General features: G+C 38.1%; 1 protein-coding gene across 1 annotated transcript; it reads left to right on the top strand.

Moving 5' to 3' along the window:
* On the top strand, positions 1–4,487 carry LOC105383818 (trypsin, alkaline C-like). Its single transcript, XM_048633550.1, has 4 exons — positions 1–81; positions 2,882–3,065; positions 3,249–3,525; positions 4,058–4,487. The coding sequence occupies exons 1-4, from the start codon at positions 51–53 to the stop codon at positions 4,355–4,357; spliced, it is 792 nt and encodes a 263-aa protein (XP_048489507.1). The 5' UTR covers positions 1–50; the 3' UTR covers positions 4,358–4,487.
* Positions 4,488–13,218: the final 8,731 nt, after the last annotated feature.

Here is a 13,218-nt window from a genome sequence, read left to right as displayed (position 1 = left end):
TAAACGGGAATATGTGCCTCAATAAATAAATCATTCTCGCTGTATTCACAATGGTGACCTGGGCTGTACTCCTTTTAACGTGTAAGTACTTTTTAACCGACTTCGAAAAAATTAGGAGGTTCTCAATTCGTCTGTAAAAATTAGTCATAACCAGCTTCATTCTCTAGTTTGTCACGCTGGTAGAGAGGTAACCACCATCAGTGGACCACTTTACCAGTGTGACAAACTAGAGAATGAAGCTGCTTATATCTATTTTTTACACATTAATGGTCTTCCCCCGGTGACTGTCTTACCCCACCTTACTATATGTATTTTTTTATGTATGTTCATCGATTACTCCGTGATTTTAAGGACCGATTTTGTCAATTTTTGTTTTTGGGTTGACGTCAGGGGCGGTCCCATTTTTTTCAACATTTTAGTCCACCCACAATAGTAGAAAAAGGGGTAAAAACAGGGTATGAATTTCCAATTTGGGCACCTTTATAGGCTCGGTTATACCGATTCTAATGAAATTTAGAACGTAAATATAGTTCTTATAATAAACAATTGGTGGAAGTTGGTGCCATATATGATTTCTTCTGATTACTTTGTCACCGTACGTACCAACATCAAAAAAGAACAGTAGGTACGGTCAGGTGCAGATAAACCTGACCCCCCTCTCATAGTAACAATGCTTCTGAGGGGGGTCAGGTTTCTCTGCCCCTTACGTACCAGCTTAGGTCACATAGAATTGGTCTAAATATTTATTTATTTATTCTTCATTGCGCAATATACAATATACATTCAATTATTTCTTACTTTTTAGTGGTTATTTAAAGTTGGTTTTTTATGGTATTTTTTAATGGTAGGTATTTTTTATTAATAAATTACATAGATTAGTTGTTTTTGCGAGCATCGCTTGTCCTTAAAACGGAAGCCAGTAATGTAAAGTAAGAAAAAACCTACGTACAGTGCGACAAACTTATCTGTTCCGGTGAGAGCGAACTAAATTGATCCATATCTCATTACTTACTAATGAATTGTATATTGTAAAAGATAAGATGGGTTTAACTTAGCAAGACTCAGAGCACGGACCAAAGTATCGTACGATATCGTGTCGGAGATAATGTATGCAGACGATCTGTGCTTCGTGGCGGAATCCCCAGAAGGTCTGCAAGAGCTGATGAGCAGTCTGAATGAGTCATGCAGTAAGTTTGGCCTAAAGATCAGTGTGAAAAAAACGGAGGTCATAGGTTTGGACACACATGGTAATGACGAAGTGCCACTTACTATAAAACTTGGTGAAGACACACTGAAGCAAGTGGATAAATTTAAGTACCTGGGTAGCACAATAACATCGAATTGTGACCTTGACGCCGACATCAACAACAGGATCGGAGCAGCAGCTGCAGCATATGGCAAGCTACGGGTCAAGGTATTCCGGTCGCATGACTTAAAGTTGGCTACAAAGGTGTCGGTATACATGGCGATTGTTTTGCCCAGCCTCCTCTACATCTCTGAGACTTGGTGCCCATACCGCAAGCATATACGCGTGCTGGATAGATTCCATCTTAAATGCCTTCGTGACATACTCAACATCAGATGGTCTGATCGCGTAAGGAACACGGCTGTGTTACGACGGGCCAACGTTGGCGGAATAGAGGCATATCTGATGAGGCGGCAGCTGCGCTGGTGCGGGCATGTCTCCCGGGTGTCCACAGAGAGAGTCGCAAAACGCATCTTCTACGGCGAGCTACAGGAAGGCAAGCGGAATCAAGGCGGCCAGTTCCTGCGGCACAAAGATGTGTTAAAGCGTCACATGAAGAGGTGTGACATAGATCCGTCACACTGGGAGATGCAGGCTGAGAACCGATCAGAGTGGAGGCTAACCGTGCAGAAGAAGGTCTTTGAGTTCGAGGCAAAACGGAGAGAAGATCTCGACGCCAAGCGTGACGAGCTCAAGGCTAGACCACCGAGAGCCATATGCTATAATGTTGTCGGAGGAGTTCTGACTTGCCGTCAATGCAGTCGCACTTTCGTCAATAAGTTATGCTATAACAGCCACCAGAGAGCACACGAGAGAAGCTCGCAGTCACACTGACCGAACACGGTCTGGAGAATATATCTTATATATATATATATATATATATATATATATATATATATATATATATATAAGATGGGTTTAACACGCAAACTTAAAATCATATAAAATAAAGAAATATTATAAACATGTATGTGCTGTCACCGGAACAGATAAGTTTGTAGCACTGTATATACAGCTTCCTCCATACCAAAATTTATTCAAATCCGTTCAGTACTTTTTATGTGAAAGAGTAACAAACACGCTCCATAATTACACACTTCCGCGTTTATACTTATATGTTATATTTCGTAGAATTCTTGGGTCTCAAGTTATCAACGTGCTTCAGGTTCAGTTAACACTCCTAATCTTCAGTATAAAAATCATCAAACGCTGCGTACTGTAGTATACAGTATTGGATTTATACTTCCCAAGAAGAGCCAAAACAGTCTACATCTGGCCTTCCTGTTCTAGCTACCACTTGCTTTCGGTCTAAGGCCATCGTTCTAGTACAAACAAGGATCCAAATATGGCAATAAATATTTTGATTTGATTTGATCCCCTGGTATATTTGTTGTGTTCTTACTCGGAGACTAATGTATAAATATTGTATTATCTTGTACAATAATTATAAAATCTAGCTAAGAATCAATTTTCCGAAATTCCACCCTCAAAGAGCTAAAAAGGGGAGACAAAGTTTGTGTTTGAATCGAATCGTTTCGCCCACATATGTGTACGTAGCTTGTACGCGAAACATTTTAAGGGAAGTGAAATTTCATCGGTTCTAGACTATGTTAGATTTGTAATAATTTTGTACAGCGGCGGTCGCGGCGACGGCGGTGTTCGAACACAACAAGATAGTCGGGGGCGAGGAGACGACGGTCGAGCAGTACCCCTCCATCGTGCAGGTGGAGTTCCTGCTATCCACCGGGTGGGACCAGAGCTGCGGCGGCACAATCCTCACGTCCTCCGTGGTGGTCAGCGCTGCTCACTGCTTTGTCGAGTATGTACCTGTTCAATTACAATACACTTCAATACACTTTATTTGCACCAAGAACAAAAATAACAAGAACAAAAAAGGTTATTTTTTATAATAGTCATCTTTCATAAGTGGAACAAGATAGCGCAAATTACCGCCAGTTTCCAAGTTCCACTTAATCTTACACACTTTCCATGCCATCTGCAGGGACGAAGCCCGTAACGTAGTCGTGGACGTGGACACCCGGCGCATCCGAGCGGGTTCCTCCATCAGGAACTCCGGGGGCACCATCGTCAAGCTGATCTCGTTCCGGAACCACCCGGAGTTTGGCATTCTTGCGGAAGACGACGCGGACATCAGTCTGCTGTACCTGGCGCAGGAGCTGGTGTTCAGCGCCTCGGTGCAGCCGGCGCCCATCCCGCCGCAGGGCGCGCAGCTGCCCGACGACTCGGCGGTCACCCACGCCGGCTGGGGACGCACCACGGTCAGTCCTCCTTCATGATTGCAGCCCCTACTGTGAAGGAACACCTGTGAAAGGAGTGCCCTATTTGTGGTGCGACGTCGCGTAGTTTTGTGATCAAGCTCTCAGATTGAGACTTGATGTACATAATTATGTATGACCACCGTCATGACTTTAGGAGGACACGCAGTCGAGTTTTGAGAAGATGTCGAAGCTCGGGCAGTTTTCGTTCATTCGACATTCCCTCGCACCGTGTGGTAAGATATTTTGTGTTGAGATTATTTAATTTATTTACTTAATTACGAGAACATATCAAGGGAGTGAAAGTCTACCGCCTGGTTTGATGGACATCATCGATAACTACCCCTCCTTTCTCGGAGAAGGTTATGTCATACGGTGGATTGTTTAAGAGGAGCCTTACTCCTTCCTAGGGAGAAAGTAATAAAGAGTCTTAAACCCAATAACCCAAGCAGTGACTGTATGAGGATGTTGAGATAGCATAATATTAACCCAAGTACTGATTCCACTGTTGCTGACCCTCCCTTTCCGCCTGCAGGATGGCGGGCAAACCTCGCCGGTGCTGCGTGAGGTGACGATCTACACGGTGAACCACGCGGAGTGCGCGGACCGCTGGGTGTCCGCAATCACGGAGAACATGATCTGCGCCGGGATCCTGGACGTGGGCGGCAAGGGCTCCTGCAACGGTGACTCGGGCGGCCCGCTGTACCACGACGGCTGCCTCGTGGGAGTGGTCTCGTTTGGCGCTATCTGCGCTGACGCCCTATTACCGGGAGTGAGCACCCGTGTGTCTGCCTACACTACCTGGATCTTGGACAACAAAGACAATCCGGTTTGAGTAACTGGACATATACGTTTTTGTATTATACAAATATATAGGTATATGTTTACATATAGTATACCTATGTGATTTTATTCAATGTTTGTCCTAAGTTATAGTTCGTTTTTGGGTCTGAACATTCACGACACTGACACGCAAGAAAAATAAAAGAAATAAATATCAACTTTAATAAAAGTTATTCGCTTTCAAAATTAACTCTAAATTATGTATTTTCAGGTTTTTTTAAGTGAATCTGGGAGGCTGTTAATAATAATAGAATTTAATTATTTTTTACATATGTTATTTTGGTTATATGTAGCACATTTTTACCACAAGCCAAATTAAAAAATAAAGAAATAAAATATTTGGTCCACTCTATTGCGCTAGCACTAATCTCAAAATACAGTAATTTTCTTCGAACTAGGTATTTCGTCCATCTAGCCTCAGTTTCAACGCAGCACACATTATGCAGTCTGAGAAATTCTGAAAGCTTTTGTTCAGTCAAAAACACACACACAGTGATACCTACACTTACACAGTCATAAATATCAACTACGTGTATTTAAATGAAAATTACTATTATTTTAGCTTAATACTATTATTTTATATTACTATTATTATTTATTTATTTATTTATTTATTTATTTGGATAAACTACAACAATATGCTAAAGATATCTTAAATATAATATAACTAACATAGGTTAACATATTGCCTTAAATGTTCATCACCATGACACAATGAAATATTAATAATTTCGTGACACACAAAAAGGTTAGGTAGGTATTTATAATATAATTTCGTCTAACATTTTCTTAATTGCTCCTAGTTTCTTCTGAAAAATATCAACCGACAAAAACTTTTCATTATGTGAGTGGCATATTCTGTGTAAGGGTGCGCGTTGGCCAGAATTTGTGCGGGTAGTCGCAAGATAAAATAATTTGTTAGGATGGCGAGATGTGGTGGTACGTGGGGCTAAGTATTTGATCTCATTGGGTTCCGCTCATCTGGCATAATCTTTATTGACCAAAACTCATTTCGCATAACTCGTATCGTCTAAACTTTTTTGGCCGAACCATCACTTTGCCAAGACTTATGTGGCATAAGGCTCGTTTCGTCTAAAACTCTTTAGGCACAATCTTTAAACACCTAAGTTTCGTTTGCTCAAATTTATGTTCGTCTATACCTATGTATAATCTTGTTTCTCCTAATGTTATCTTAAAAATAATATATTAAGTATGTAGTAAATGTACAAATTGTGGTATTTTTCTCCTACATCCCGAAAATCACGATATTGTATGATCAAAAAATCGAAAGTTAACGACCAATATAATTATTACAAACCCCATGAGATCGAAACCTAAAAATAGGTGCGACGACGAGCAAAGCGAGGAGGAGCGTGTTAGGTGCACATTTTCATCAAAACCAAAGCGGAGCGCAGCGAAGCGGAGCGGAGCGTTTTCCAAACAGCGGAAACAATACAAGGCACCAGTTTGCGCTATGTAGGGAGACGCTCTGTCAAAGTTAAAGCCAAACGAATATTATTACTTTGTATAAACCTATGCCATAGCATTATTAGGCTATTCAAGATTTGGCCATACCATTATTAGGCTAAACAATGTTATGCGAAATAACTTTTTACTAAACGAGATTTATGCCATACGATTTTCGGCGTAACGAGACTTTGACCAAACGTTACTATGCAATACGAGATTAGGCAAAAAAATCTTATGCCAAAAAAGGTAGAACCGATCTCATTAACTAGATCGGGGCAGTCATAGAGATTGTTACAAATTTTGTACAAAGTAATCTCGTCTGCTATTGCACGTCTACAAGACAATTTTGTAATTTATAGAGTTCCAGGAGATTATCGTAGGATGATTTAGTGTGAGTGAGCCTGTAATGAATTGATTTTAGTGCTTTCTTCTGTATTGACTCAAGTTTGTCAGAGTAAACTGCGTAGAATGGGTTCCATACTACAGAAGCGTATTCCAGTTGTGATCGGACAAGTGTTTTGTAAAGCATTAGTAGAGTTTTCGGTTGTTTAAATGACTTACTTATTCTTAAAATAAAACCCAACATCTGATACGCTTTAGTACAAATGTTTTCTGTGTGTGCTTCGAAGGTTAATTTTTCATCAAATAGCACGCCGAGGTCTTTCATTGAGGATACTTTATCCAGTGTATGGCCGCCAATATTATAAGTATATTGTATTTTATTTATGTTTCTAGTGAATGTTATTTGTTTACATTTATCGTGGGCAAGCATCAGTTTGTTGGATGCACAGAATTCATTGAATCTATTTAAGTCGATTTGAATTTGGATGCAGTCTTCTTGGGTAGTAATGGTTTTAAATATTTTTAGATCATCGGCAAACATAAGGATTTTACAATGTTGAAAACAATTTGCTATATCATTGATAAATAGTAAGTACTGAATTGGTCCCAGTATTGATCCTTGAACTACGCCTGAAGATACTAGCTTCTTGTCGGATTGATGCCCATTAATGGTCACCACCTGGTAACGGTTATGTAGATAAGACTTGAACCAGTGAAGAAGCCTGCCAGTAATGCCGTTGTGTCTCAACCTTTTAAGCAATAGTACATGGTCCACTTTGTCAAAAGCCTTTTGGAAGTCCGTATAAATAGCATCGACTTGAATACCTTTGTCCATTTTATTAAATAAAAAGCTGGAGTATAGAATGAGATTTGTAGTAGTGGACCTTGCTTTCATAAAGCCGTGTTGTTGCTGACAAATATTGTATTTTAGTTGAGAGTAAACTGATTCTTTAATTAAAGACTCAAATAATTTAGGAATTATTGAAAGAATGGATATTGGCCTGTAATTTGGAATGTTGTTTTTAGACCTAGACTTATGTAACGGTTTAATATATGCTAATTTCCAGAAATCGGGAAAGGTGCCTTCTTGTATACTTAGATTAAAAATTATGTAAAGTGGTTCTGATATCAGTTCAGCGGTATTTTTTAGAAATATGGGTCCTATTCCATCGGGACCTGCGCCTTTTGATAAATCTAGGTTTAAGATAGATGATTTAATTTGGCTTTTAGTTATGGTTATACTTGGTATGTTAGGAGCCTCAGGATATGTACTGATATTGTTTAAATCAATAGTATCCAGGGCAGTATCACTTGCTTCAAAGACCGAACCAAAGAACTCGTTAAACATATTGGCTATTTTCGGTGGACTGTCCGAGGTGCTATTACCTAACGTCATTTTGGACGGGTAACCATTATTATTTTTCTTTAAGGATGAAACATACTTCCAGAAGTGTTTTACATTTTCGGTTATGTCCGACTCAGTTTTTAAGATGTAAGTATTGAAATTTTGTTTTAGTAATATTTTAGTACGACTGCGAAGTAATGAAAATTCATTGTAATCAGATAAGTTGTGATATGTTTTCCACTTTCTCCATACAGTTTTCTTGCGAATGAGCGTGCTTGTTAGCGCTTTAGAAAACCAAGACGGGAAATTACGAGATTTTGGTTTGTCTAAAGGAACATATTTTTTTATTATTTCATAAATAATTTCATAAAACCGAGAAACACTATCTGTTATATTTGTATAATTTAGCTCCTCTACCCAATTTATTTTTTCTAATTCCTTTTTTATGACACTGTAATCGCATTTCCTAAAATTGTATTTATCAATTTGTTTATGCTCGATGCACTTACCTCCGTGAAGTTAGCAGCCTAAAGTTAGCAGCCTTTGAATAGCCGACCAAATTAAGATGTTCACTTCAGTCATTGCATACTTTATTAATTAAAACACGTAAAAAGCCCCAAAAACATTGGAATAACAATGCTAGGTATTCATATAAACACTATAATATGTTCTAAAATAAATAAATACAAAAAAATACGACGTTTACTTACTGATGACCTTGTTGGTTAATGGATATTTTGTATGGGGGCACCAAGATGCCATAGACCTGCCAGCATCTCACCTGGTTTATTATGTGTGTTGACTCATTATAAAACACTGACAAAAGTTTCATCAACATTGAAACGGTATAGCAGGTGTCCAAGAGCCAGTTTCTGACAGATTTTGCGTAAAAATTCACAATATTTCACGAATAATCAAGTTTGCAGGTGGAACCTGAAGGAAATCAGCTGCAAATGATAGTTCATATGAAAGGTATTATTAATACCTAGAAACAGTTTTCAGCAATTTTAGATTAAATGACTTTTGGTGAATATTCAAGGGGAAGATCAGAAAATAAAAGTTAGCAGCCCAAGATTACCATTTTGTATGGGGGCACCAAGATGCCATAGACCTGCCAGCATTTCACCTGGTTTATTATGTGTGTTGACTCATTATAAAACACTGACAGAAGTTTCATCAACATTGAAACGGTATAGCAGGTGACCAGGAGCCACTTTCTGACAGATTTTGGGTGAAAAATTGACAATATTTCACGAATATTCAAGTTTGCAGGTGGAACCTGAAAGAAATCAGCTGCAAATGATAGTTCATATGAAAGGTATTATTAATACCTAGAAACGGTTTTCAGCAATTTCAGATAAAATGACTTTTGGTGAATATTCAAGGGGAAGATCCGAAAATAAAAGTTAGCAGCCCAAGATTACCATTTTGTATGGGGGCACCAAGATGCCATAGACCTGCCAGCATCTCACCTGGTTTAGTATGTGTGTTGACTCATTATAAAACACTGACAGAAGTTTTATCAACATTGAAACGGTATAGCAGGTGTCCAGGAGCCACTTTCTGACAGATTTTGGGTAAAAATTGTCAATATTTCACGAATATTCAAGTTTGCAGGTGGAACCTGAAGGAATTCAGCTGCAAATGATAGTTCATATGAAAGGAATTATTAATACCTATAAACGATTTTCAGCAATTTCAGATTAAATGACTTTGGGTGAATATTCAAGGGGAAGATCAGAAAATAAAAGTTAGCAGCCCAAGATTACCATTTTGTATGGGGGCACCAAGATGCCATAGACCTGCCAGCATCACACCTGGTTTATTATGTGTGTTGACTCATTATAAAACACTGACAGAAGTTTCATTAACATTGAAACGGTATAGCAGGTGTCCAGGAGCCGATTTCTGACATTAGTTATCATCAGTTTTTTTGTACTTACGACAAAAAAACTGTACTTATAGAAAAGGACAATACTCTTATCAGTATCACAAAAGGTCATCTTTTCAGCCTTACTCTTTCCGCCATACAATACGCATGACGCATGACGCAGGTGTGAGCCTTTGATGGCATGCCGACTAGTGTTATTTTATAGTTGGGAACCCATTTACCTACCTGCCTAAAACAAAGAGTTCATCACACCACAACAATAGAATGTCCTAACTTATTACCTGAAGAATTGATTTTGGTTATTTTTTTGTGCGTTAGTATACAGTATATTTTTTTGCCTTTGATCATAAGCCGACTTGCAAAAATTTTTATTGACAAGACGTTAACCTAGCAAAATAATGCTATTGTCTCTCATATTATGTTATTGCGATTCAATGTATCTTGAGTATAATTTTTGTTTTCTTACCAGTGCATGAAAAGTAATTTATTCTGAAATTGCTGAAAATCTTTTCTAGGTATTAATAATACCTTTCATATGAACTATCATTTGCAGCTAATTTCCTTCAGGTTCCACCTGCAAACTTGAATATTCGTGAAATATTGACAATTTTTACCCAAAATCTGTCAGAAAGTGGCTCCTGCACACCTGCTATACCGTTTCAATGTTGATGAAACTTCTGTCAGTGTTTTATAATGAGTCAACACATATAATAAAGCAGGTGTGATTCTGGCAGGTCTATGGCATCTTGGTACCCCCATACAAAATGTTAATCTTGGGCTGCTAACTTTTATTTTCTGATCTTGCCCTTGAATATTCACCAAAAGTCATTTAATCTGAAATTGCTGAAAACCGTTTCTAGGTATTAATAATACCTTTCATACGGACTATCATTTGCAGCTGATTTCCTTCAGGTTCCACCTGCAAACTTGAATATTCGTAAAATATTGTCAATTTTTACCCAAAATCTGTCAGAAAGTGGCTCCTGGACACCTGCTATACCGTTTTAATGTTGATGAAACTTCTGCCAGTGTTTTATAATGAGTCAACACACATAATAAACCAGGTGAGATGCTGTCAGGTCTATGGCATCTTGGTGCCCCCATACAAAATGGTAATCTTAGGCTGCTAACTTTTATTTTCTGATCTTCCCCTTGAATATTCACCAAAAGTCATTTAATCTAAAATTGCTGAAAACCGTTTCTAGGTATTAATAATACCTTTCATATGAACTATCATTTGCAACTAATTTCCTTCAGGTTCTACCTGCAAACTTGAATATTCGTGAAATATTGACAATTTTTACCCAAAATCTGTCAGAAAGTGGCTCCTGGACACCTGCTCCGTGCATGGTAGGTATAAAGCCATTTGAAGCTTGGTAGGCAAAGAAAAGATGTAGGTATTTTGAAGTAGTCAGCCAACGTAAACCATTACATAGCGTAGGTACTTATACCCAAAAAATTAACAAAGTAGTGCACTTTGACAAAATATCTGAAAGGGAACAAAGAAAATATATTATAATAAAATATTTTAAATCATTTATACCTAATTTTCCTACCAGGTATACGTATGAATATAATGTAAGTACTTATAATGAATGAATGTTTCTTAATAATTGCTAGTTAATCAATATTTGTAATTAATTTATCAATAACTTGTAATCTAATTTATATAACTTGTAATCTAATTTATAAAAAGTAAAATATAAATGATAACTCACCAATCTCACCATGGTTTATAGTTTCCAATTGTACTCTGTGTATGCTCTGCGTAGCAATTCATAGTTTAAAGTATGTAACTAGTCGGTCTCCTTCACTACTAGACGCAAAACAAGCGTATTAACTACTTGTTGCACACATTGTTTACCAGTGGCAAAGTTGAAAAACTGGTTGCGCGGGCGCTTCGGGGCTCCGCGGGGGGTGGGGCGCTGGCCGCACGGACGTGCTCCGGCCGTGGGAGACATTTTCAGACTGAAAAAGGCTCGACGCGCCGCGAGGCAGAGGCGCGCTTGCCCTCCCTTCCCCCGCCCGTCCCCCTTTGACCTAATTATTAGTTTATGGTCTCGACGCGACGACCGAGACGCTTTGTTTAAGCATATAAGTATATGTTACTGTTTTTTATTCTGTTTGTTATTTTTTATGTTTTTTTTTTGTGTGTCAAGTCAGTCCGTGATTTCACCCAGGGGTTCTAGTTGAAAACCAGCGCTATGGTGTGGTTTAGTACCTGCCATAGCATCAAGCTGAACTAGAACCCATTTCAGCACCGAGAAGCAACATTCTTTTAATTACTAATTTTTTTATTTACTTTATAACCTTTTTCTTGTAAATGTATGTGTTGTTTCTGTGTGTGTTAGAAATAAATAAATTTTCTTTCTTTCTTTCTTTCTTGCTATACCGTTTCAATGTTGATGAAACTTTTGTCAGTGTTTTATAATGAGTCAACACACATAATAAACAAGGTGAGATGCTGGCAGGTCTATGGCATCTTGGTGCCCCCATACAAAATGGTAATCTTGGGCTGCTAACTTTTATTTTCGGATCTTCCCCTTGAATATTCACCAAAAGTCATTAAATCTGAAATTGCTGAAAACCGTTTCTAGGTATTAATAATACCTTTCATATGAACTATCATTTGCAGCTGAATTTTTTCAGGTTCCACCTGTAAACTTGAATATACGTGAAATATTGACAATTTTTACCCAAAATCTGTCAGAAATCGGCTCCTTTACACCTGCTATACCGTTTCAATGTTGATGAAACTTCTGTCAGTGTTTTATAATGAGTCAACACACATAATTAACCAGGTGAAATGCTGGCAGGTATATGGCATCTTGGTGCCCCCATACAAAATGGTAATCTTGGGCTGCTAACTTTTATTTTCTGATCTTCCCCTTGAATATTCACCAAAAGTCATTTAATCTAAAATTGCTGAAAACTGTTTCTAGGTATTAATAATACCTTTCATATGAACTATTATTTGCAGCTGATTTCCTTCAGGTTCCACCTGCAAACTTGAATATTCGTGAAATATTGTCAATTTTTACCCAAAATCTGTCAGAAAGTGGCTCCTGCACACCTGCTATACCGTTTCAATGTTGATGAAACTTCTGTCAGTGTTTTATAATGAGTCAACACATATAATAAACTAGGTGAGATGCTGGCAGGTCTATGGCATCTTGGTGCCCCCATACAAAATGGTAATCTTGGGCTGCTAACTTTTATTTTCTGATCTTCCCCTTGAATATTCACCAAATGTCATTTAATCTAAAATTGCTGAAAACCGTTTCTAGGTATTAATAATACCTTTCATATGAACTATTATTTGCAGCTGATTTCCTTCAGGTTCCACCTGCAAACTTGAATATTCGTGAAATATTGTCAATTTTTACCCAAAATCTGTCAGAAAGTGGCTCCTGCACACCTGCTATACCGTTTCAATGTTGATGAAACTTCTGTCAGTGTTTTATAATGAGTCAACACATATAATAAACTAGGTGAGATGCTGGCAGGTCTATGGCATCTTGGTGCCCCCATACAAAATGGTAATCTTGGGCTGCTAACTTTTATTTTCGGATCTTCCCCTTGAATATTCACCAAAAGTCATTTAATCTGAAATTGCCGAAAACTGTTTCTAGGTATAAATAATACCTTTTATATGAACTATCATTTTCAGCTGATTTCCTTCAGGTTCCACCTGCAAACTTGAATATTCGTGAAACATTGTAAATTTTTCACCCAAAACCTGTCAGTAAGTGGCTCCTGGACACCTGCTATACCGTTTCAATGTTGATGAAACTTTTGTAAGTGT

The sequence above is a fragment of the Plutella xylostella genome, chromosome 5, assembly GCF_932276165.1.
Source record: "Plutella xylostella chromosome 5, ilPluXylo3.1, whole genome shotgun sequence".
NCBI lineage: Eukaryota > Metazoa > Arthropoda > Insecta > Lepidoptera > Plutellidae > Plutella > Plutella xylostella.
Note: the sequence above shows the minus strand (reverse complement) of the source record. Positions and strands in the feature narration are given on the sequence as shown.